Source organism: Zalophus californianus, chromosome 12 (genome assembly GCF_009762305.2).
Source record: "Zalophus californianus isolate mZalCal1 chromosome 12, mZalCal1.pri.v2, whole genome shotgun sequence".
NCBI lineage: Eukaryota > Metazoa > Chordata > Mammalia > Carnivora > Otariidae > Zalophus > Zalophus californianus.
The window spans coordinates 20,601,784-20,629,037 of record NC_045606.1 but is presented as its reverse complement, the minus strand read 5'-3'; the positions used below and the strand labels follow the sequence as shown (position 1 = coordinate 20,629,037).

Here is a 27,254-nt window from a genome sequence, read left to right as displayed (position 1 = left end):
GATAATGACCCAAGACCCACAAGGGCCAGCAGAGTCAAATGAGACTCTGCTGTCCAATGCAGTAGCCACTAGCCATGTGCAGCTATTAAATTTTTAAAATTAAAATTAAATACAACTAAAAATTCAGGTCTTGGTTGCATTTCCCATGTTTCAAGTGCTCAAGGGCCACGTGTGTCTAATGACTGTCGTACTGGATGATGCAAAATAGTGAACATTTCCAACACTGCAGAAAGTTCTACTGGATGGTGCTGGCATCCTGACCATCCATACCCAGCCTTAGGCTTTCATGGCAACATCCTATGTCTGAACTCTGAGGTTTACTGGTAGCAGGGAATGTTGTGTAATTTTCGATTTAACTGGAGAATATACCTCTTTCCTATAGATTCAGTGTCTGTGAATCGCTTCAACCATTCATGCCTTTCTCTGATTCACTACACAGCTCCCTGAAGCATCAATCTTCAGAGAGAGCAACTTTGTTTGGGTTCAGAACAGAATCAGGGGATTAAAGTTTACTACCCCAAATCACCGGTCCTCAGAGGCTAGTTGTATACGCACCTGTGTCTTCCCTCCAGTTCCCTCCTGAACAAGGCTTCGAGACAAGGAGCATGAAATGGAGAAAGTCTGGAAGAGTGAGCCAATGGAATTGCACAGTCCCAGGGCAATGAGCTCCTTTTCCATGTGGACACAAAGCACACGAGAAGTCAGTCAGAGAAGTCAGTCATTCTTCAGGAAATAAGGCATGATGGCCCATTTAAGATACATTTTCAGCAGGATAGGCTGTCTCTTCATTCTCTTTCCAGATACAAGAGTTTGTTTAGCGTGAGTTTAAAATAGGGATTCTTGAATAAGATGGGAGAAAAACACTTAGAGCTTTTGTTCTGTCAGAGATAAAAGCTGCACTCACTCCCTAGTCCCCACTTTCCCAAACCCACTCTTTTACACAAATAATGTTTTTTTTAAAAGAAAACTGCAGCAAAAAGGGACAAAATATTTATAAGTTATTGGGGTATAGAACTGTTGGCATCTTCTAAATGCCTGGACTGTTGCTCTTCAGTGAGTGCATGCCAGTGTCCTCCTGGGACCAGTGAGTGAGTGAGTCCTGCTCTCAGGGCTACTTCCAGTCTTCCTAGTTGGATCACTGTGTCTTGTGGGAATGTCCAGCGTTTAATCTTCTCTTAGAAATACACAGTGTTTTAAAGTAGACAGTGTCATGCTAAAATTATGACTCATCATATTCAGATTAAATACCTTATCTATAGATAGGTTATAAAAGGAGGTGGCGGGGCCCCTGGGGGGCTCAGTCAGTTATGCATCTGACTTTTGATTTTGGCTCAGGTCGTCTTGATCTCAGGGTTGTGATATCGAGCCCCACGTTGGGCTCTGTGCTGGGCGTGGAGCCTGCTTAAGATTCTCTCTCTCTCCCTCTCCCTTTGCCCTTCCCCCCATCCTTCTCAAAAAATTTTTAAAAAGTGGTGGCAAAGAATATAATGTGGAGTTTGAGTGATGAATCACATGTCCAAGTTTGATGAGCAAAGAAAAGTCTTCACAGAAATGGTTCTAGAAAAACATTTGCTTCTCAGGCTGTGAGCCTAAAAAATAAGGATAACATCTGTCGGAGTATAGCAAACTGAAAGCCTCACATCAAAGGTTACCTCTGCCTAGCAGGACCCCCACCCATGACATGAGGTAGAACTGTACCTCAGTGCTCTGATGATCTAATGCACAGGAATAATGAAAAAACTGTAGTGTTGAATAAATACATGTTTCCAGTACCCCCAATATCAAAGTATAAGTTTTTCTAACGAGACAGAGAAATCCAAATCATTTGCCTTCCATAGCACAGCAGGATGATTATACCATAATGAAACATCTGCAGGGAATGAATGATTTTTTTACCTGATTGCCATCAACCTGGTAGCCATGTTTATTTGCCAAGGTCTTGGCCATTGAGATGGTCACTGAAAATCCAACAATGGCTATGGCGATGGCATCCACGTACACAAGGTGGAAGAGGCTGGTGTCCGGGTTGGCTGGAGGCAGTAGCCTGAAAAGTCAAGCTGACTTTAACCCACGTATTGTGGCCACTGGGAAAAAAACATGCAACTAGACGGGAGCATTTCAGAAGAGCCTCACCTGCAAATGAGGTGATCAATGCTTGGATGGTTAGTTGCTCTGGTTTGGCAAAAAGGAATGAACACCCTCTTTGACACACACAGGTTCTTTTTAGGGCCCAACCCTAGAGTACTGGCTTTCTACCCAAATGGGTTATCAGCAGATATCAGATGCCGTTTTCTTTAGAAAAGGAGTAACCTCATACCTCATGACACTCTGTATGGCAGGTGTAAGTAAGACACAGAACAGGAAGAAGGGAGGGTCAGCAAAGTGCTCAGGTGGCACAAGACATTTGAACCAAAGTCTGAGGGCAGGGAGGGTGTTAACAAGGGCTGTCTTAGAGGAGAACTACTGTCCAGACTACTCCCCTTTGTTATTTCAAGTAAGGTCTCTGCTTCCCAGGATCTCTTTAGGTGAGTTTCTAACATGGGAAAGGAGCAACAGAAGATTATACCCTTTGGGTCTTACCTGGTAGCCCTGGGAATCTGAAGGGACCAATGGGGAACCCAGTTTTTGTGGTCCATTCTTATAGTTTGGAACCCTTGTCCTAAAGAAACAAAATAGGGATTCCCTAGAATGGTATGGGGTAAGGGGCACTAGACGTTTTCAAAGGCACCTGATCCAATTCAAGGCATTGGGCTAAATAATAACAACAATCAATTTACATACCATATTATTCTTTTTTACAATAACAACCATTTATTAGGTGCTTCCTCTGCGCCAGGTTCTGTGCTTATTTATCTCTGACAGCCCTGGGAGCTAGGCACCACTATATTCCCCAGTTTACAGATGAGGAAAATGAGGGATAGTGAGACTAAGCAATTTGTCCAAGGTCCGATGGCTCACGTACAAATGGCGACCAGTACAACAAAAACCATGAAGAACCTGCCTCCCTGTGCCTATTTCTCTGACCGTGTCATATCACAGTGACAAAGGAGATGTTTCAAGTTCAGGGGTAAGGGAACGAGAGGGGGAGAAGGAAAAAAAATCCGAACATATATTAAGCCTACGTTTAGTGCCGTATGCTTACCATACATCATCTCATCTGTCCTCACAGCAATCCTCTTAGCTAGGTGCCATTATTATCTTAATTTAGAGGTGAAAAAACGGAACCTTGCAGATGTTAAGTTATTTGCCCAAGATGGAGCAAGGAGTCAAGCCCAGGAGGTCTGCCTGCAAAACTGACTGTCTTTCCCTTGTACTTTGCTGCAGAAGCATTAGCCAGGAGGGAAGCCAGAGCAGCAGATTTGGGAGCGCAGAAGAAGAATAGGAGAAAAGAATGTATTCTGGAATGAGTTAAGGAAAGTAGACCAAGAAACAGGATATACTGCCATGACTGGGACCTTTAAGAGTCAACACACGGTCCTGTGTGTGTGGATAGATAAGTGCAGTAGTTTGCGTTCAAATATGGCCGCCAACAGTTCCTCCCATTCTTGTCTGGGCTGCTCCTCCTGTGTAGCGGGGGGATCTGTGTCTCCTCCGGGGAATCTGGGCTGGTCTTGTGATTTGCTTTAGCCAACTGAATGCGGGGCGGGTGATGCTGGATGAGTGCTTTTAGGGGCCGGCACCTTCTGCTTTTCTGTCTTGTTTCCCTGAGCCACCACATAAAAGAGTCTGGCTATCCTGCTGGAGTCACCCTGCGGGAGAAGATGCTCACCCGCCCTCCGCCTTCCAGCCCTCCACCTGACAGACTGGACCGGGGAGTGAAGCCCACCAGGCACCCCTTCAGATATCAGCAGCTGCCCGAGAGACCCCAAGTGACAGCAGGAGACCACCCACCTCCCTACCTAGATTGTGAATTGTGAGCAAACAAGTTGATTATGTTTTAAGACATTGTTTTGGAGCAGTAAGACTTTCAGCAGTAAGACTCATAAACGGTATGATTATATATAGATAGGCAGTTAGGTAAGCATTATTTCTTTCCTGCTTGGTTTGGGGCAGAGTTCCAGAAAGGGTAGTCAAGTTATAGAAAGGTAAAAAAAATTTTTTTTTAAAGTATGACTCTCACACATGGAGGAAAAGCAACATATTTGGGTACAATACAATAGGGAAAGGGAGGTATTGGGTAGAAACTGTGGTTATTTGTATGTGAATTTTTAAAAAGGAGAAATCTAAGCATAAGAATTCACATTTAATCAAATTATTTGTGATTATTGACTAGAACTGTCTATTGAATCTAGTCAAAGACGAAGGCTTAGCACATGACTAATTATGTTAGAGACCCAGGTGTGAGGTAACGGAAACGGCTAACAACTGAGCATCGGAATACTGTATTCTGGGTCCAGGCTGGGACTCACCAGTGAGCCACTAAACCTCATCCATGTCTCTCAAATATCGCCTTCTCGGATAGCCTACCTAACACAGCAACCCCAGCCCCTCCCTATCACTTACCTGGCCTCCGTCTTCTTCACAGCACTTCTCACTGTTCATACCCCCTGGTCCCCTCCCCCACCGGAGAATATAAGCTTCGTGAGGGCAGACACTTTTTTGCTTGCATAGCTGCTTTTGTTTTTAACTGCTGTGTCCCTGGCACATAACAGGCACTCAATAAACATATGCTTAAATAAATGAACTTCCTTATCGTGTCAAATGGGGAGAGCATATATGTCAACAGTGTGATTGTGAGCACCAACAGAGATGGTGGCTATAAAAGTATTTTATAAATTATAAGTCCAAACAGAAAAGCAAGTGTTACTACCGGGTTATTCCTTAACATGGAATCATAAGTAACATGTTCATGATGGCAATCCATTGCTTCCTCCTTCAACACCTGCCCTGGGGTAGGGGGTGGACGCTGGCTTCAAGAGCAACTCCTGCCCCTGTCCTTCCCCAGGAGATTCTTAGATGGGACCAGAGACAAGGTATCAGGTTCATCAGTGCCCAGCATCTGGGCAAACATCTGATTCTGCTCATCTGGAAAGAGAAGAGGATGGTAAGAGGAAGAGACAGTACAAGAGACAGAAAGACAGAGACACACAGAGAGATGCAGAGACAACCATGTCGGAGAGGCAGAATGAGGTGAGAAGAGAGGCTCACAGTTATCCTTCAAACATAAAGAGAATAGTAAAAAATTTTAAATGTAGAATTAGGTAAAAGGGGATTGATGAAGCAAAGAAGAGATGACTTGAAACTAGAAAATCTGTTGAAATAATGAACTGTAGAACTTCCAATTCCCGTGTCTTAAATTCTTCCAGGTGCACACACGAGCTCCTGTAGCTTCACAGCTGCCCTGGACACAGGAGTCAATGATGGTGCTAACCTGACAGGGGAGGAGACTGGGGCTTTAAGAGGGTAAGTGACTTGCCTGAGGTCACACAGCTAGTAAGTGTCAGGCTAGATTTAGGTTATTTTGGCTCTTAATTCCTAGGGCACCTGAAGAGAGATTTTAAGAACCAGCAACGGGAAACAAAAGAAAACACTACGTACCACCGTTGATGGGATTGTAAAATGGTGTACTCATTATGGAATACAGTATGGAAGTTCCTCAAAAAGTTAAAAATCAAACTATCCTATGATCCAGCAATCCCACTTCTGGGTATGTATCCAAAAGAACTGCAGGTAGGGTCCTGAGGACTTATTTGCACACCCATGTTCATAGCAATAATATTCACAATAGCTAAGAGGTGGAAGCACCCCAAAGTTCCATTGTTGGGTGAATGGATAAACAAAATGTGGTGATGTGTGTGTGTGTGTGTGTGTGTGTGTGTGTGTGTGTGTGTGTGTGTGTGTGTAGCTCCAGTGAAATAGTGAAATTTCATTCAACTTTAAAAAGGAAGCACATTCTGTCACTTGCTACAACACAGATGAATTCTAAGGATATTATGCTGAATGAAATAAGCCAGTCGCAAAAAGACAAATAGAATTCCACTCCTATAAGGTACCCAGAGTAGTTAAATTCATACAGAGAAAAAGAGTGGTGGTTGCCAGGGGTTGGCGGGGGGGAGGGTAGTTAGAGTAGAGAATTCTTGTTTTAATGGGTACAGAGTTGCAGATTTGCAAGATGAGTAAGTTCTGGGGATCTGTTTCACAACAATGTGAATATACTTAACATACTGAACTGTATACTTCAAAATGATTAAAATGGTAAATTTTGTTGTTTTTTTACAATTTAAAAAAAAACTGCTAAAACCCAAAAAGACCCCAAAGCCTCAGCTATTTGATATGTAGGCGGGAAAAAAAGAGATTTTGATTGTAAGAATACTAAAGCAGGAGTTACAAACAATAATAGATCTATTGATTATTGATGTTACTTAAAATAAAAACGGTTTTCCTACCCCAGAGGAAGTGTCCCAACGACATCCACATTGTAGGATTCTTCCAGGTTAAACCCAGCTGAAATGCCAGTCCCCATCACCACCTAGAACAGACACAAATCCAAATGTGCCTTCATAGATGAAAATTCAAACGTGAGCTGCAAACGATTTTGTTAGCCAAGCCACAATCTAGTCTCACTTTCAACTTCCAGTTTTAAGAAACAGAATTACAGTTAGCCGCTAGCATTTCTAACTTCTCCTGGTGGCTCTTTTCCCACAAAATTGCCTCTTGGCTTGGTGTTCTTTCCTCTTTATTTTGTTCTGTTCCCTGCTGAGGTGTTTGGCCAGCTGACTGCAAACAGGAAGAGCCCTAAGACCTTCCAGGAGTGGCCTCTGCCCTTCTTACTACGATGGCATGAACAAGGGATGCTGGAGAGTGCACTGTGAGGGTGGTGCACTGACAGTGTGTCATTAGAAAATGTATGTTTGGACCCACAGTCTTTCAGCTGACCCTTGTCCACGTCAGCAGCACTAGCTGTGGTTAGAGGCGTCCACCGGCCCCACAGCGGTCTCCCCCCTCAGCTACACTCGGGGTCACTGAATCCTGCTGTGCATGAGCCTCCCTGGATGGTCAGGGCACAGATTCAGCGGATGTGTAAAGACAGCCCTTACTGACGAGCAACGGGAAAAATAACAGAAGGAGAAGCAAGTTTCTTCATCTTGAAGAACTATTGCTATCGAACTTTCTGAGTGGGTCATCCAGGGGAGAAGGAGGGCTGGCCAGGGCAGGGAGCCAGTCCTCACTGTAGTGGTGGCTGCAGGAAACCAATAATAAGGTACCGTTATTAATAAACCGTTGTGGTCATTTAAGAACGTAATAGAATATATAGTAGTTCATTGCATGTGCATTATTTTTACAATAGTTCCTAAGTTGTGAGATGTAAATACGTATTAAGTTGTAAATATGTATTAACTACTTAATACTCTTAGGTATTTCTTTTGGCTTAGGAGCACCAGGAACCAAGAAAGTCTGGGAACCTTTGTCTCTTGCTCTTTTCAAAATGGAAACAGCTTAATTTTTTCAGGTTATTAGAGTTGTAGGTATTCATTATAAAACAATTAGTCAATACAAATTTTGAGGAAGAAAAATCTTCCATAATCTCATCACTCAGAGATGATTCATGTTACAATTTTTACAGATGGCCTTCACCTCGACTTTGAAAATCATCCCTGTCTACACTCTCATAGATTTCCTTTCTTTTAGAATATTTGTGAAAGTTCCCCTTGACATATTCTACCCTTCTATTGGCAGAACTGGGAGAAAAAAGGTAGAACTCCCTGTTCCTCCCCTTTCTAAATCCCTCACCAAAATAGTCAGGCATCTGTGGCCAAAGTTGACTTACCGCAAAGAACTCTAAAGGAATGGGTGCAGGTAATTTCTCTTTAAATCTCTCATTAAACTCCTTGCCACCCAACAGCAAACCAAAAACCATCAGCCCGACGCCTAGAGAACACACGTTGAGGTTTCTAACATTCTGCAACACAGCAACTGTGCTCTGTAACACAATGAACACTGGATGTTACATCAAGCAACGGCCCCTGGAGAGACAGAGACACTAGTGTGCTAAGACACACCAGTCTTCCCATCACTGTGCATTTCTAGTTAAAAGTTCTCAGACCGAAATCTCTCCCATTAATTAGGAGGCATTTTTACCCCGTCATATAACTTTATAGTTTTAATTCTTTTTTTTTTTTTTTTTTTTAAAGAGCGAGCATGAATGAGTGAGCAGGGGAGAGGGAGAGAGAGAGAATCCCAAGCAGACTCAGCACTGGGTTCGATCTCATGACGCTGAGAGCATGACCTGACCTGAAATTAGGAGTCAGACGTTTAACAGACTGAGCCACACAGGCGCCCCTGTAGTGGTAACTGTTATCCAACAATCTTATATTATGGTGTTCTTTGATTGGGTAATGGCTCAGTGTAGTATTATCATATTCAGAAAAGTACCCGTTAAGCTGAGTTCTGAGCATGATGAAAGATTAGGGGTTGATATCAGCAAGATAATGCAAAGGTAAATACACAGAGAAGTTTTTTGGAGGCGAAAGAGGGAGAAAGAAGTCATAGTTAGCAGATGAAAAAGGGACCAGGTACACTTCAAAGGCAAGAGAGTGCTGAAGTTTGGACAAAGCCCAGGAGAGTTAGAAAAGAAAGTCTCCAGGGCACCTGGGTGGCTCAGTTGGTTAAGCATCTGCCTTCGGCTCAGGTAATGATCTCAGGGTCCTGGAAGCAAGTCCCACATCAGGCTCCCTCCTCAGCGGGGAGTCTTTTCTCCCTCTGCCCCTCCCTCCCTGCTCCTGTTGTCACACTCGCTTGATCTCTCTCTCTCTCTCCCTCTCGCAAAAATAAATAAATAAAATCTTTTAAAAAATGAAAAGAAAAGAAAGTCTCCTACTTTTATCCTCGGGATGCAGCCTCAGCACCCCAAATATGGTCAGTACTCATCTGGCCCCTGGGAGAGTGGGTTACACTGAGCCCAGGCTACACACCTTGCCTGTTGATGCCTAGAGCATACTCTGGTGCTTATCTGTTCTGTTTTCTTTGTGACAAGGCACTGAGAGAAATCTCAGTGTAGGAAGCAGGTCATCGGCTACTATGGGAAATGAAGAATTTAGTTATTTAGGACATGTTCCTACAGTTTGATCCCATTCTAATCCATCGAGGACTCAATTTAAATGTCACTTCCCTATAGTGACTTTCTTAGACCCCTAATTGAAAGGTCTCCCTATTCCCTTTCATAGCCGCCTGTACCTTTCCTCCATAGCACGTAATACAGTTTGCAATTAATTATATATTTATGCAGTTAATGGTTTACTATCTGCCTTCCCACGGGACTTGGGCTCCAAGAGGCAAGGGCCATATCTGCTCACTCACTGCTGTGCCCAGCATGATGAAATGCACACAAACACCTGCAAAGACCATCGGTCCTTCTGTCCAGGACTAGCTTTAGCAGCATCTCAGAACTTTGGATACGAAGAATTTAACTGTCATTTGGTTTTAGTTATTTCATAACTTCCTCTTTATCCATGGAATATTAAGAAGGTTTTTTGTTTTCCAAATGTAGGGGGGCTTTAAAGCTATATTTAGTTATCGATTGCTAATTATACTGCACTGTGTGAGAAAATACTGAATTTTCAGAATCTGTGATCAGTTTCAACACGATCAGTTCTTACCATTGTTCCCTATGTGCTTGGAAATAATTTATATTTTCTCTGAGTTGGGTGCAAGGGTCGACATAGATTTTATTAGATTTGATGGGTAATCGTGTTGGTTAAATCTTTTATAGATTTTTTTTTTTGCCTGCTTGAGTAAGCAGTTTTAGAGAGAGATGTGTTCTCCCGTGATGCCTTTAAATTATGTTAGCTCCCAAAGAGAACACAATTCGGTCTTAAGGAAAAGCATTCCTTTCAGCCAATTGGGGTGAAGGTGCGGTCACCAAATAAAGGCCTAATAAAAAATTCCTTGTGAGGTATCACCTATTAATAAAATGGGACTTTAAGGTTTAATTCTCTGTGTAGGGTTCTCAGAAAAGTCTTAGAATAATGAGATCTTTTCCATTTTATTTTAATTCTTGGAAAAGTGAGCCTTGAAGGTGACAGAGATACAGAAGAGAAGAGAGGAAAATAAGAAGGAAAAACCAGTAAGTCAGGAAGTAGCTTACTTACATACACCACTGAAAATATCCCACTGTACCGCTTTGTTTTCACTCCAAACAGGTATTTCAACATGGAGGTGAAGACGTGCACAGCTGCCGCAGTGGTAAACCCCCGGACCAGGGGCTCTGTGAGATATATGGCCACAAATCCAAACCTACAGACACCTAGGCAAAACTAATTTTTTTTTAACAACAAAGAAACAAAGAAGTCATGTGATAGACCAGGAAGTGAAAACCAACAGAAAACATACAAAAGTTCTTTCTGGACCACTTTCTAACACTACAGTCTTGCCTCTGCAGCAGTTAAGTAGCTCCCAAGTGAAACACCAGTTATACAGAAAGCAGTCGAAGGTTGGGAGTGGCTTGGAGCCCGCCGCCCACCCGCTCCCCGGCACACTCATACTTTCCCTGGTCCTCAGAACTGGGGGCATGTTGAGTCAACGTCACCTCCTGTTCCTTTCAAGCAGGTAAGAGAGGGCTTCTTTCCAATACTAATCAATCCTGCTTTAAACTTTTCTTGCTTTTGGAATCTCTAAAGGACCCAACTGAAGCTTGCTAGCTCCTAATAAATACCAACCTAAGTGAGCCGTGCAGTGGGACTGGTGTTCTGAGTGCTTTGAGCCCCGAGCTCTGGATCTCTGCTGGCTGGACCCTGCCCACCATGTAGACCAGCCCCGAAGGCTCAATAGGTATTTATTAAATGAACAAATGAGAGCCCATTTCTCCACCTGTGGCTATTACCTGGATGATTCCTGAAAGTAAGGTCACAGACATGGCAACTTTCACCCTCAAGGCATCTCTTGCTTCTGTCCCGTTGGTTGCATTCACTCCTCCTGGAATGACTATATCATCTGGTACTAATCGAACAGCCACACCGCCAATCATCAGGCTAATCACAGCAAATGGACCTGAAAGTGAAGTGAAGCATTAATTGAGGCAATCATTTTCTGTGTACCTCCTTGGTTGTTGCCGGTTCTCAAGGAGACCCAGGTGAGGTTGATACAGCATCACTGACCTAAAACTGCACTGCTCTTCAGCCTTGTGCCCCTGGGTTCCATGTAAGCTGTGTACATACAGATCGTATTCCCTAAAAATGACCACGATGGTATCTTCCATCCCATGGACTCTTCTAGAACCTGGATGTCTGCCCATTAAGTGGTAGTCTAATTCCTCTCTCCTTGAATCTGGGTGGGCTTGTGACATGCAGCAAAAGTGATGCTGTGAGGCTTCTGAAGCTAGGTAACAGAAGGTGATGCCACTGCCATCTCAGATGGAACACTTGTTTGCGCTGGGCACTGGGTGTGAGCAAGCTCAATTAGGACCCCGTGGAGAGAAGGATGGAGGGGCAAGGACAGAGGGAGGGGGAGAGAGTAGCTGCTTCAGCTCCTCCTTTGACTCTCAACTTCATGACAGACCCTGAGGCAGAACTGCCCAAGATGAGCGCTTCCCAAATCCTGACCCACAGGAACTGTGCAAGATAATCAAGTAAATATTTTAAGCTGCTACATTTGGGGCATATTTGTTACCCAGCACCAGAAATCGGAAACATTGTGTGTGTGTTCGCTGGTGGTAGCCTCGTGCAGCACCAACGCTGTTATGAAGTCCATATAAGTCTTATCCTAAATACACTGGGAAAAATCATGTAGAGTTCAGAGCCTCAAATAGGATGAAAATGTGATACATGCATAGTAATTAGGAACATGCAGTAACACTAATAAAATAAAAAAGAAAAAGAAAAACCAGATCCAAGCAAATTGTATTATGAACTAAAGTACTTATTTCCCAGATTTCAACAATTGCTCTTTCTTACATGAGAAAATGTTTTTTTTTTTTCCCCCGTATGCCAAGATTATAAGAAAGCTATTCATTCTGGAAATCTGGGGGGAGTCTATTTTTATAAAGCACCTAGAGGGTATGCAGTAACAAAAGTTACTATGAAACGGATGTTCTGATAACAAACAGGCTATTTCTTTGGCACACTGCAAAGCTTGGAAATCCAAACAGAACAGCACTAAAATATCAACTCTAAGCTTTTACCTATGGATATGTGTCTGGAGGTTCCAAGAAAACAATACATGATAACAGGGTAAAATGAAGAGTACAGGCCAAACACCGGAGGTACGGCAGCCAGCATTGCAAAGGCTAACCCTGTGGGATTGAAACCAAACAGAAAAACAGAGGGTTATATATACATATCTCTTGGCGCTTTAGGATGAAGCAGTGAAAGCCACATTAACTTAAGCAGATGGGTCCTAACCTGCCCACCCTTGCATCCCAATCCTATACCCAGGCTGAGACCCTTTTCCCTGTCATCTCCTCTTTGCCAAGGGGTGGACATTTTTCTGTTTTATTCTTTCCCAACCTAAGTAAGGGCAGAAAGTCTTACTTTTACTGGTGTAGCTATAATACGTGTTGATGGCCAAATGCTGGCTGTTTCTGTAACAGGGTGTTTTTGTGGGTCTGTTGGGGATCCCTTTTCAATAAGGAACTTCCAGGGCCCAGTTCTTACACTCTTCCAGGTTCTCTCTGCAGGCATACGTTCCTCCCTAGGCAGTCTTCTTGGGCAGGTACCTTTCAAATGAGCCAAGCCTCATTACCTTCCAGAGCACCCACTTATCCAACGGGAAAGCTTGGCACCTTTATAAGAAGCTTTGGAAGTGCAGGCCACGCCCACTGGAGGGCTTTCCATTCTGCCTACATGGGCAGTTTACACCTTTTTACCTGTAGATTTTTTTCTCTTGCAAGAATTAGGCAACAATCCCCCCAAAACTCCAGAGGACATGTGTTCAGTGCTCTTGAGTGGTTCTCTTGCAGTCACTCCTACCTTGACTTTAGGTGGAGCGGAAATGTATAGTGCTCACCTCTCTCTAGAAAATTCTCACTCCAAATTTACTATCATATCCCTGGTCCCCAAATATATCCTGTTGAAGTGATACACTAAAGAGACAGTTTGGTGTCATTCACTCATAGTTTTGCAGAGATGGTCTGTCTGGCATCCTCTTCAGAATGTGTAGGCAATAAACACCCCTTGTTCTCAGCTCAGGGGGCTCAGCCAAATGTCTGGGACAACTACAAAATTCACTTAATGCATTGTCATGTCGTGAAGAAAAAAATTTTAGCCAAAGAAGAGTTGGGGAAGCATCCCTATTCCATATATAATAATATGGTCATTTTAACGTTGTCTTTTTTTTAAGAAACAAATTTCTATTTTTTATTTTTATTTCAAAGGAACGCATGTCTATAGTTTAAAAAGCCAAGCAGTACTAAAAGGCTCTAAGAAAAGTGGGCTCTCTTCTGCCTTACCTCCAGGTTCTGCTCCCCAGAGGCGCTCACTTCCAACTCGTTTAGCTGTTTTTCTACCATTTATCTCATTTCTCTAAATCAACAGTCTTCAACTAAGAGGCTTTTGCGCCCCCCCCCCCCCCCGCCCCCCAGGGACATCTGGCAATGTCAGGAGACATTTTTTGTTATCATGACTGACTGAGGATGGGGGCTGTTCCTGGTATGGTGCAGGGCTGAGAAACCTTGCTCTAAACAATGTGTTGGCATTATTATTCTCAGTTCATCAGTTTCAGATGTGAACTACTGACTTCCTGTTTTTTCAGCTTCCACTTAGTTATATCATAATATGTGATTTTTTTTCCTTTCTAAGAAGTTCTGAGATCTTCTCTTTAACCCTGGTATTCAGATATTTATTATGGTGTGCCTCGTTTTATTTTTTATTTCCTCTGCTGGGTACCTGGTGGTTTCTCGCAGTCTGAAAACTCATGTATTTCAATTCTGAAAATATTCTTTGAGAGTCTCTTTTGTTCTGTTTAACCTCTTCTTTTTGGAATGCCAGCAGATATAGGACGGGCACCAGGACTGATCCTCTGGGGTTCCCATCTTGCCCCTTCTTATTGCACACGTTTTCATCTCTTTCTTCTACTTCCAGATTTCCTCTATCTTCCAACCCATTTGACTGAATGTTTTAATTCCAGCTATCATATTTTTAATTTCTATGAGCTCCTTCTTGTTCTCTGAAGGCTCCTTTTAAAAATCACAACCCGGGACACCTGGGTGGTGCAGTCGATTAAGCACCCGACTCGATTTTGGCTCAGGTCATGATCTCAGGGTCATGAGATGGAGCTGGGCGTGGGGCTCTGTGCTCAGTGTGGAGACTGCTTGAGATTCTCCTCTGTGTCTGCCCCTTCCCCTGCTCAAGCTCTCTCTCGAAATAAAATCTTTAAAATCACATCCTTTTCTTATCTCATGGATTCGATATGTTTTCAAAACTTGCTGAGAATGTTACAGGGCAATTATGTTTTATTTTGCTCTCTCCATTATTTATATGCCCAATGAGGTCCTTCTTTCTGTTTGGTTTGTTTTCTTCCTTGAAGCTTCATGTGCATTGGCCCCCTTTATTTACTGATGAGCTTTACTATATGGCAACTGGGAGACCAGCCCCAGCATCTTGGTTGGGGAACCCCCAGTTGTCACTATCGCTTTTTTTTCTCTGGGGGTGGGGATTCGTTTGCCTTGGGCCGTAAGTTCTCACAGGCTCTTTGGAGCTGCACGGGGCAAAGAAGAGCCTTTGTTAGTGCACAGGTCAATGTGTAGACTTCATTCCTCCTGACATCTTTCAGTGCTTTCACCTGCCATCCACTGAGTGGTGTTGGTGGGGACCTAGGTGTCCATGTACTTGCTATTTATTATACAGACTTTCAACCAATCTCTCTTGCTTCTAGCCATCTGCCTGACTCTGACCTTTGACAGCCCTTGGAGCTGCCAATTTCCCAATGTTCTGCAAGGCAGACACCCAAATACCAGCTTTCTCCACTCTGATGACTCAGTTGTCACTCGTCTATCCCTTGCCATTTTTTCTCCTGCTCCATGGTGCCTGCTCTCCCATTTTCTTTGTCCTTGCTAGTTTATACCATTTCCCTCTCCTTTACCATCATTTTAGAGGGATTTTAAATTTAGAGAAAGAAGCATGTATCCAATTAAGTTCATGAATGCATTAATTCAATGCTTAACAAAGTCTTTTTACTAATAATTTACCAACCACAAGACATCAACTTACTAATCTCTTGGATCTCTGTCTTTGCTACATTTTGGTGTTCCTATTTATCTATCTTCATTGACTAGTGATGGGCAGAAAAATACCTTTTCCATACAAATTTGATTGTGGGATGACTTACATCCCTTAGTGTTCAACCTACTGGATCATTCCTTCTTCCTTCCTGTAAAGCCACAGGTTCCTGGTTCTCCTTTCCTCTTTCCAGATGCTTCTTTTTCCGTCTCTTCTGCTGGTTCCTCCTTCTTTATTTGGTCTTTAATGTTGGACAAAGCTTGATCCTGGCGCTCTTCTCTTTCCCTCCACATTCTTTTCCTGGGTGGCCTTCCATGGCTTAAATGTCCCCTGTATGTCAAAGATCCCCAAACTGACATCTCTAGCCCACAGCTCTCTTTTTAGCCCTTATTTTAAATATAAACATGCAATGTCCATTTGTCTATCTCACAAGCATTTCAAATTTAACATGTTCAAATTCACCCTTCAAATTCATCCCTCCTGCAGTCTTTATTACATCTGCAGGGGGCACCTCCAACCCTCAGATGTTAGAACCAGAAATCTGAGAGTCATTCTTGACCACCCTTCTTCCTCAATGTCCCTGCATCCAGCTTATCGGCCCAGAAACCTTAAAGTAATTCTTGACATGCCTTGCTTCCCCATTCCCCCCTCAATCAATCCAACAGCCAATCTGGCTGAATTCACCATAAAATACAGCATGTACCTTTATAACTCTTTTCATTTTTATCACCACCACCCTAGTTCAAGATGGAAGATGGCTAACAGGTCAAAAATAAACCTGTGGAATGGCTTTTTAACCCAATTAGGCACAATCCTGAGGATTTCGCTAAAGTATTAGTTTACACGGTTTCACCATAGTACTTCTGTAGCTTTTTTTGTCCCACTTGATTCAATGTCAGTTCCACTTGTTTCCCATTTCAGATGCTGAGTCTCTGTGTGCTCCCCTCCCTGCCCCCACCCCCATCTTTGAACCTGTCTCCTTCTCTGCCCTTGGGGTGTTGGTGCCAAAATGGATGTGGAAAACCATCCTACACCTAGTACAAGGCTTATGTTTAACAGATTTGGTAAATCGGTCACTTAGAAAATTAAAAATGCAACTAATTGATCATTAGGGGAAGTGGTTTTTTTTCTTGACAAATTGATCATTTAGTAATTAAGTTTTGGGAAACTGGAGAAGGGAAGAGATTCTTGGCCAACGGACCTAGAGGCTGTTCAAGCCATTATCACCTTTTCCCTATACCGAGTCCTATCACCTCCAATCGGTCTCCCCACTTTCATTCTGGTACCCCTCCCACCAACCAAATCCACGTCACCCCAACAGCAGTCCTAGTGACCCCTTAGAAAGAAAGAAACCCCAAGTGAAAGCACGGTGATGGCTTTCAGCGCACTCAGAGTGAATCCAAAAATTGGCCAAAAAGGCTCGGCAGATCTATCACTGCCCACCTCGCTGGCCACCGGCCCCTCTTCCCCTACACCCCTAGCGAGCTGCTTTTCTAGTAATTCTTCAAACCAAGTCTTCAAATACTCAATTCTTTTCCTGCTAAGTGTCTTCACTTAGGAGGAATAGCAATTCCTTCTGCCTCAAATGCATTTCCTCTCATTCCTTACCTGCCTCCCGCTCATCCTTCAGGGCTCAGCTCAAATCTCTCTTAAAGAAGTTTCTGTGACTTACCTACTTAAGTTAGGTTCCCCTATTATTATCTTCTGGTACCCTGAATTTTCCTTCATTGTGTTTAACATCATTTGTAGTTAAAAATGTATATGTGCTTTTATTTGCTTCATGCCTTTCTGCCTGATTGGACTGTTAGATTCATAAGGACAAGGAGAACTGGGCAAATGCTTGATAAACATGTATGAATAGATGAATAAATTAATGAGCATTTTCTTAAATTCTTATATCACACATAAAAATCACACAAATGTAGAGGAATTCAGCATATCCCGGTCCCTTGTAATTAGAATATGGACTTAAAAGTCAAGAACCTTAACAAGGAGAACTCCAACAACACATTCATTGAGTGACTGGCTAACTTAGGAAGAAGTAAGGCCATGCCCAGCCAGTTCCTAGGAATATACTGATCTGTAAACTAGTATCACCATATTCTACTACTACTGTCTCTGGGCTTTTTAAGGGTTAAATATTTCTGAAGAATTCCTTTAGAGAGGTAAAGGTTACTAGGATATGATAAAAACTATGAATTCACAATCATGATGAAAGTAAACAGAGAAAAGGTCAACAATTGTTTGAAGAGATGATGGCAAGGGAAACAACACAAAGAAATGAATATACCTACTAACCTTGAGGAAGCTGAAGCACCCCTGTGCTTACACCTGAGACCAAGTCACCCAACACATACTCTTTGAACTTGTATGCGGGTAACCACTTTGTTATGGGCAGGAACATATAAATGATATTTCGTATCTTCTTAGGAGTACATCTGGGAGGACAAAAACAAAACAAAACAAAACAAAAAAACCCAGAGATAAAATGAGGAATACTTCTATAGAATTCATACCAAGGCATTTTCCCTTCCCCATATCCTGGAGCAATAAGGAAAAATTCACATTCTGTGCTAAGAATGACCTTTCCACTCTGTAGAGATGAGAAACAAGAAGATCTGTTTGTAAACTTTTTTTTTTAAGGGAAACATCTGAATTGGCTCCATAATAATGCTCTACAATTTACCATGAAAAATAAAAATTTAGCTTCAAAATAATTGAGATACCTTGGAAGCTATTATTTTAGCAGATGAAATCCTAATGTACTTTCTGTGTTGGTGTAAAACAAAGTGGGGGAATTATTTACTGATTGAGTAAATTTTTGGATGTGGAACCACTGACTGATAGGCCCATTTAGTTTCCCCTGTCCTTATAAATGAAGGAAATTTATACAAGTACTATGAGCTTTATGGATATGTAGTCAGTGCTTTAGAGTCTTTGATTAGGTAACCTCAAAACACCATTTGTCACTGATGTGTTGTAGTGGATTCTGTGTCTGGTTGTCTTGATTAGGTGGAACATCATGCTGATAAAACCCAGGCCTTGTATTTAATCCCTATAGAGTTCAGTTGATTTTGGTACATAGACTATGTTCTGGGCCCTGGCCAGTCCTTTTGCCAGTCCTATGCCAATCATCAGAGACATCACTAAATAAGAGATGGACAGATGGGTTTCATCACCACCACGACAGCCCCAAGTTCTCCGGGTAACAAGGAAGCAAGGAAGCAGTTTATTCCATTCAAAAGACAATGCATTCTTGCAGCATGCATGGTACTTTATATCATGTCTTCAGTGGCCAAAAGTATCTGATCATCAGGTGAAGGACGATATTGGAAGGAGATCTGGGGCAACTGTGGCAAGAGCCATGAATTTGAGTGGAACAAACTAGATGCCAGTCTCCTTGTTTAGAAAATTAAGACATTAATAATAGCTACACTAATGTAGTACTTACCATGTGCCTTGGACTTTGCATATATTAACAGATTTTAACCCCCAGGAACTCTATGATATAAGTACTATTATTATCCCCCTTTTGTAGAGCAGGAAATGCAAGCACACAGTTGGTAGGTGATTGGGACTAGGCTTAAAACTCAGATAGTCTGACTCCAGTGAATACATTTTAAAACTCTCCTGATGATCACACCTAGAGCGGAGGGTCCCTGTGAAGTATGCATGAACACAGAACATGGATGTGTCTTCCCAAGGGTCCAGAAGGGAGCAATCAAACCTAATCTTGGGAGCTCTCCAGAGACACACATGTCAGGCAACACCTATTACCATTCCCAGGCCAGCAACATGGCTGTGTAAGCGTCTCCAAAGTGAGGAGTCCTAGGACACTGAGTGTCCTTCACAGCCTGGGTTGGGACATAAATTAAGGATGTTGCCAAATGGTGTAGAGGTCGGGGTGGAAAAAAAAGATACAGTGGTTGGAATATTCCTGAGAGACGAAGAGAAGAGGTGGATATTTCGAAGGCGGTGGAGTATGGGAAAGCAGGGTGTTTAGATAAACTGTTAAATGGATGCAAGTATAATCAAAATTTAATAAACAGGGTGAAATATATAACGAAGCTGGGATTCAATCAGATACCTATCCCTGAGTGAACTGTGCGGACAGTTTGCAAATCCTAAGTGCTCACCATTTGTTTCATTTTCCCCACCGCACCAGATTTTCTTGATACATTTGACCTCGCTTCTGTCATAACTGAATGACAGGATAAAGGAAATAGGTTAAAACACAACATACGTGAATGCCCGTTTCAGCTTATCCCCGATGGAATCTGAAATTTTGTCCTTCTTGTGCAGTCTTTCCTGGAGGACCGGGTGACTGAAGATAGGCCTTTCCACATAGTACCTCTGGCTTGCTGCAAGGATTTCATTTTCTTCAGCATGATCCATAGTACTCTCAGATTATGCATCAACAGCAGGAGACAAGCATTTCCTGAGTGTCGCTAAAGGAGAAAATAAAGAGCCTATTTCAGATGCCTAAATCTGATGGATGACTCTTCCTAAGCATCTCTTCTTTGCAGGATTGTGAGTTTGTTGGAGGACTTCTTCATCTTTGGACATCCCAGAGCACCTACCCTATAGCTCAGTATCTAGCAACCACTAATAAATCAAGTGAAGTTAAAATTAAAAAAAAAACAAACCACATGTGACTTATTTCCTCCCAGGGCAATAAGTGGCAATGTGTATGCTTTTAACAACAGCTTGTATTAAATTCAGCGGCTAAATTCTGCAGTCAGCTGGCTTTCAGTCCGTATGAGGGGAATAGTGACTCAGGCTGACTCTGACCATTTACATGTCAAGGAACCAGGAAAAGGGCAAGATCAGTCCTTAAATTGACCCCAAGTTTCTTGAAGGTATATTATCCTCCTCTCCAATTCTGTACTCACATTTGATTACTCCTTAAATTATTCCACGGTTCAGAACTAAGGTTTATATATCTCCAATGAGGGAAATTCCTGGTGACTAGTGAGAGGTTACAAGTTGAAAACATAAGTGCAATTTTATAATACTGTTTTAAAGGTGATGATGATGTCATGTTTGAGACAATTAAGATGGCTGATTTATAGACATATATATAATATATAGATATGTCTATAAATCATATATATGTATACATGTATGTATATAAATGCTACATAGTGAATGTTACTAATATGAGTAAAAGAAGTGATTAAGGAATAAAAACCCAATATAACTGTGCACATGAAAATGTGTACAAGGATGTTAACTATAGCTTTATTATACTGAAAAATTGGAAAAAAAACCTCAAATGTCTACCTGTACGCAGTAAAAAGTAAATTTCAGTAGAGCGATATATGTATGTTATAAAGTAGTCTTAAAAAGCAAACTAAATCTGTCATCATCAATAAATCCCAAAAACTTAATTTTCAACAAAAATGCAAGGTACAGATATTTCAAGGATGCAATAATTTATACAAAGTTTAAAAATGTATAAAGCAATACTATATGTTGTTTATGGACACATAGATGTAGTGAATGTGTAAAACCATGAATGATAAGAGAGGAGGGGAATTAGACTCAGGGGAGATAGAGCTTTAACTTACTGTATCTACAACGTTTTAGTTTGTAAAAATAATTGGTGCAAATAGAGCAAAATGTTTAGATCTGATTAAGCCCTGCAGTAAGTGAATGGGTGTTTATTACATGATTCTTTGTATTTGTCTGTATATTTGAACTATATACCTTATAATAAAAATTAAGTGCACAAAATTAAAGTCAGTGTTCCCACCTGAAGGAAGGTAACAGCAGAAGAGATGGGGGTTAGCCTGAGCTAACAGGTGTCTATGTGGTGACCTTAGGGATGTGGGGGATTACTGACATTGCCCGATACAATTCCTGTGGGATGAAAATTTAGAGTCTCATCAAACTGAAATTACATTCACACTGAACTCAGGCTCGTGTGATCAACCACAAACATCATGCAAAAATAAATGCCTATGTCCAAGGAGGTTAAAAATTCCAGAGTCTAGAATAAAAAGGAAGTCTAACAGTAAAAGCATGGCAATACCAATAAGGAGGATAGGAACAGATTAGTCTGGAGAAAGAGGATTTTGCTGCAGAATCTGACAAATAGGGATCATACGTCTTTTGTTTTAGGCTAGCAAGGCTTGTTGGCCATCTCTTGGCTAACTTTTTATGGACACTCTAGGAACTCATCATAATACCCAAGAACAATGGGCTGGTGTATGTGAGTGGAGCCTGACATAGGGCAAGGCAACCCCTCTGCCTTCCTCCTGCCCCAAGTCCTCCAGAACATTACATGACAGTGTTATAGAACCATCCATAATTCAGGCAATGTACCACACATGCTGCTTTAAGCCCATGCCTACAGTTCTATTCACTCTGATAAGAAATGCTGTTTCCCCCCTCACTCTCCTTCCATTCTCCCTACACCTTGATCATTGTATCTTTCAAAAGCCTGGTTTTGTCTTCTGCTTCTCTGAAGTTTTCCCTTACCACTAATCCCCTGCATACTAGGTCTATATTTACTACTTATGTAATTTCCCATTTTTCTTCCCACTGATGATAATTATTGGTCTCTTCTAGACTGTTATTCCCGAGGCCATACCATACCCTGAGCTCCAAGGGCCTAGCTCAGTCCCTGTCTTTTAGCCAGCACTCAGTATTTGACAAATGAACGATATCTTTGGATTGGTGCTCATGACTGTTGATTATGTAGGTCATACTTCCTCTCTGTTATTTTGTATTACAGGAGATTAAGCCTGCTTTAAAATTTATTATTATTCATTTTTCTGTATACCTCCTTGGTCTTCTAATGTCCTATTTCAGAAAGGTTGTATCTTCCTTCAGAGTCACTCAAAGAGAAAAAGACAAGGTAGATCCGAGGGAGGTCTAATAAGAATCAGACTTTCTTTTTTTCCCTGTTGCAAAAACCCAGTTTTACCATTGATTTTATGTTCCCCAACATCAATTCACCCAGATGTCAATGGGATGGATTGTGATGAACATTGTCTAAAGATGTTGTAACATCTACTACAATCAGTGGGACCAAACCTGGCCACTTGCCACAATGGTCTGGGGAAGGTTTAAAATACTGTTATCAGGGCCTCACTTTGAACCTCCTGAAATAGGATTTCCAGGGGTGGGGCCTGGACAATGGACATTCACTCTGTGTGGGTGTGGGCATGCGCTGCTGTACCCATGCATGACAGCCTTCTCTAAAGGTTTCAGAGCAACAGAATAGGTGTTTACATTGAAACATAGCAGAAGAAACAAAATATTTTTTTTTTTAGATTTATTTGAGAGAGAGAAAACATGCAGGATCGAGGGAGAGGCAGGAGAGCGGGAGGGGCAGAAGGAGAGGGAGAAGACTCCCCGCTGAGTGTGGAGCCCAACGTAGGGCTTGATCCCAGGACCCCGAGATCATGACCTGAGCAGAAGTCAGATGTTTAACCAAAAATTGAGCCACCCAGGTGTCGTGGAAATAAAATATTTCCAAAATATTAGACATTCTTATTCTTATTCTCAAAAGTCCTTTCGCTATCCTCAACAGGATTCCTCATTTATACCCATTACTCTGAAGGTCATTTGCCAACACCCATTTCTCCTCCTCCTAGAACGTCAAAATTCCTTCTACTTTATCAAGCAGGGCAATTACATGTGTGTTTTAAAAGTTACCTAGGAGACACTGGCTCTTATGTACAAGCAGGACCTGACCTTGAGGGGGAAAAGGAGAGCTCCTCCCTGTCCAAAGTGGGAAGGCAGAGTACGTGGATACAAATACACTTAGGCTGGTAGATGTGGTGCTGGAAAGATGAGTTGTTTCTCTTTTGTGAATTGTATTGAAAGTGAGAAGGAGGGGCGCCTGGGTGGCTCAATCAGTTAAGCATCGAACTCTTGATTTTGGCTCAGGTCATGATCTCAGGGGCATTCAGCAGGGAGTCTGCTTGAGATTCTCTCTCCCTCTCCCTCTCCCCGCTGCTCTCTCTCTCTCTCAAATAAATAAATCTTAATAGAAAAAAAAAAAAGGAAGGAAAGTGAGAACGCGAGACTGTTGGAGGTCTGAATAAAGAGAATTAGACCAGAGACTGACAAGGTATTGCCAGACAGTACGATGTCTACTTGATGTCTGTGACCTTACTTGTAAGTAGAAATGAATAAATACATAAATGTGTTTTCTTCCACTTAAATAAATAAATAAATAAATAAATAAATAAATAAATAAATAAATGTTCCCCAGGAAATTCAGATGATCAGCTAGATAGGTATTTGACATATTAAAAAATCCTGGCTTTCAACTCTGCCTAAACTCAGAATCTCCTCAGGTGTTTTTAAAACCAAGAAATCCTGGCTCCACACCAGACCAATTAGAACACAACTTCCAGGAGGGGAGCCAAGGCATTTTCTTAAAACAGCATCCTAAGATGATTTTAATGAGTAGAGAACCACTGGTCTAAAACCTAAGAGAGACAGAGAAATAAATATGAAAAAGACATAAGAAAACCATAAATAATTTGAAATAATTTTGAAGATGAATTTAGAATATGAGGACATGACTCAGCAGTAAAACTACTACTTTGATTTTGCCATTTTCATTTAGGGAATTGGTTCTCAGCTCTGGCCGCTCACTGTAATCACCGGGGCAGCTTCTGATGTCTGACTCTCATGCCAGGGATTCTGACTTAATTGGTCTGGGAGGTAGGCGGGGGATGAGGATGTAAAAAGCTCTCCAGGTGACAGTAACACACAGCTGAAGGTCAAAACCACTGACTTAGGGAATGGCAATATAAACACCCACATCCAAACAAAAAAGAAAATAAACTGGGTAGGGTGTAAATAAAGTGTGGGCAATGCATTATATCACTGTCATTGCTTATGTGTGTCTTTGAAATATTTAACAAAAAATTACAAAACAGAAAAATCTCTCACTTAGGTTTTTCAAACAAAGTCTTGTTTCTATTCTTATGTTCTTAAAACAAGAGGGAGTTGTGTGTAGCTGGGCAGTGCAACAGCCATTAAACTTCACACAAATACAGTCTCAGTTATTACAAACATTTTGCTCTAGGTTTAAATTAGGAGCAAGTCTCAAAGAAAGATCTCAAAACATTAGATGGATTTGGGAAATCATTAGGGTATGTACTCTCTTTAGGGTTGCTAAATAAAATATAGGATGTCAATTAAATTTCAATGCAAACACCAAATACTTTTTTAGGATATGTCCCCAAATACTGCATAGAGCATACTTATATTAAAATTTTATGGTTTATCTCAAATTTTACTGGGCATCTTATATTTTCTTTGCTAAATGTGGCAACTGTAACTCTGTAGGTTAGGAGGAGACAGATATTAGAGGGGATTCTCAAATATTTTTGAGGTGTTAGGACTCTGGCTATAGTCTATGTCTCCTCGAGATATCTGTTTGGCAGTTTTTTCTTATCTGGGAAAAGAAAGGAGTGCTGGGAGGGGTCAGGACAGGAGAAGAGGGTGTTATAGAGAAAGGCTGCCCTTTTGGGGAACTTTTAATGCTCATCAACAATGATTAAATAATTAAAGTCATGAAGGCTATCAATAACCCCCTTATCAGAAGAAGAGCAGCAAAGAAACCAAGGGGCCAACACGAGCAGATCAAATGACTAGACTCTTATCTGACAGATAATGAGCTTCCAGTGTGCTGATTAAAATAAAAATCACCAAGTTGTAAAACCACACAAACTCTCACATGAGAAATGTCACTTCTAAGATGGTCGAAAGGGACAAATCTTCTGACAGGTCCTCCAACAAAAATACTAGCAACTGAAAAGCAAAATGACCTAGAGGTTCAAATCCTGTTTTCCACAGCCATGAAAGAAGGGATTTAAAAACAGTTTTCATCATAGATTGCTAGGTCTGAAAGTCCATCTTGAAGATGATCCAATGTAACCCCCTCCCTTTGTAGGTCAGAAAACAGACCCATCTACCCATTTGAAGTGACGTCTTCAAAACAAACCTGGTTTCCTATTCAAAGTAGCCATCAAATTTAAAAGGCACAGACATTTATAAATAAAAACCATAACAAAACACTGGCACCATTATTAACTTCAAATTAAGGCAAGAATCAGCTGCTTGCTGATAACGGAGATTCAGGCTGGTTTTGTGGGAGATGCTCTGGCATGGAGGCCAGGGTCGGGGTCCAGCTTTAGCTCTGCTTCGCAAGCACCTGAGCCAGTCAATACCGTTACAACAGGGCCAACTACACCAGGAGATTCCATGCTTGGAAGCGTGTCCGAATCATCTAGGGAGCCTGCAACGACAGGTTTCCAGGTCCTTTAGACATACTGATTTAATAATTCTGGAATCTGTACTGTTTAAAAGTCATGGAGGGAGATTGAGGAACAACCTGTTGGGAAACGAGACTGTGACTGGAAACTCAATGCTGTGGATTTCTCTTCAGTGATGGCTACGTAGGGCTCAAAAATGCTTGTTGAATGTACATAGAAAAACAACTTGCCTCTCTGAGTCCTAGTGTCCTCCTCATCCTTAAATAGTATTTCCAGTGACAACATTCTGAGAATAGTATTTGGCAAGCTTGTTCAAAATGCCAATTAAATCTCTGTGGATTTAGCTAGAATGGATTCAGTTGTCTGAAACTAAGACACCCCACCCCACCACACACACATGCAAACACACAGCAGTTCAGTAATGCTTTTCAGTTGGTGAGAGTATTCTTCACTGTGGACTGGAGGTATCAGAAGAGAGAGAGTTTCAGGGCATCTGTCCGTCTATTCAAAGTAATCAACTTATATAACTCTCATTATAATTGTATACTCAATTACATAATAATCTAATTAGTCCTAATGCTTATGTTGACCTTCTCATTCCAAATATGCAAGCACATGCCCAAACTTACTATATCTTTCACATAATTTCTCTATGGGCATCAGCATGAACAACTAACAAAAATGTTATTTATTATGAAAAATTTCTACACTTCCCAGGGCATAAGCTTTTCTATAATTGGCATAGCATATAGACAAAGCTTCATGAGTTGTAGTCCAGAAAACAATTTTTCACTTATGACCTTATCAGCCTTTTCCTGAAAGCAATTTGAAAAAGTTGTTTCCTTTTGTCTATAGTCTTCTGGGACCCTTAACATATATTATTTGCTTTTCCTTATTAACAATCATTGATTAACTGCAGTGGCCAATACATACAAAGAGCCAAAGGCCCTAAAATCTATGCAACCTGCTCCTAAATGTGGACAGTAAGCTCTGTGAGGCCAGGACCACTGTCCCCGAAACACTGGCCACGTACTCCCGCGTGCAGCAGTCCCCCAGACATTTTGCAACTGGATGCTCTCCAGGTGTGTTTGAGTGGTGGGGGCCAAAGGTGCCAGGTTACTTAGCTTGGGGCTCTGCCCATCCTTTCCCTCTTCTTTTAGATTTATCATCCTCCTCTTAAACTCCTCTGCCAAAGGGTTATTAGATTTCTATCCAGAGAAACAACATCATGCAGTATAAGCTTTGGGTTCAGAAGGACCATGCTTGGAGGCTGGAACTGGCACTTAACAGCTGTGTGTTTTTTGCAAGGTACATCAGTCTTCTGTCCCTTCATCTGCTCATCTGTAAACGGCAGTTAGGCGTATAGGCTGCGGAGTCACACAGAGCATGTTCTGATTCTGCCATGATGATAGGACATCTGCATGCTATTTGTCTTCTCTAAGTGGAGTGACCCTAAGTCCTGGCTTATGCTTGCTGTCCCAGAGTAATTATTACTTCCAAAAGTGTCCTCGATTGGAAAAAAAATTCTGTTTCCTTCAGATTCTTCAGCGGTGACACTGAAATAAACATAAAACTTCAATATAGATCTGTGAGGAATAAATTAGAAAATGTTTCCAAAATACCTCTTGTGGGGCCTGGCACACAGTAAATGCTTAATAAGTGTGACTGTTATTTACTACTGCTGTGGACAGGGGGCCTCATTTCCTTCAATCTCAAGTTGCTTCTTTGAAAATGGGGATAATGATTTTCCTCCCTTTTTAATTATCTTTTTGAATAACTAATATATTCACATGGCTCAAAAATTCATGTATAAAAAGAATTAAAGTGCAGTCTCACTTCCAGTCTACGGCTGGGAGGCAAC

General features: G+C 41.7%; 1 protein-coding gene across 1 annotated transcript in view; it reads right to left on the bottom strand.

Moving 5' to 3' along the window:
* SLC26A5 (solute carrier family 26 member 5) overlaps positions 1-27,254 on the bottom strand; it is a 57,345-nt gene that overhangs the window by 13,834 nt on the left and 16,257 nt on the right. The window contains exons 4-12 of the mRNA XM_027573712.2: positions 19,393-19,597; positions 17,448-17,587; positions 12,116-12,226; positions 10,820-10,986; positions 10,089-10,253; positions 7,769-7,921; positions 6,387-6,469; positions 1,897-2,044; positions 556-669 (exon numbers count right to left, since the gene is read on the bottom strand). Coding sequence (XP_027429513.1) covers positions 556-669; positions 1,897-2,044; positions 6,387-6,469; positions 7,769-7,921; positions 10,089-10,253; positions 10,820-10,986; positions 12,116-12,226; positions 17,448-17,587; positions 19,393-19,544 — 1,233 coding nt within the window. The 5' untranslated portion in view covers positions 19,545-19,597. The remainder of the gene's footprint in view (positions 1-555; positions 670-1,896; positions 2,045-6,386; positions 6,470-7,768; positions 7,922-10,088; positions 10,254-10,819; positions 10,987-12,115; positions 12,227-17,447; positions 17,588-19,392; positions 19,598-27,254) is intronic.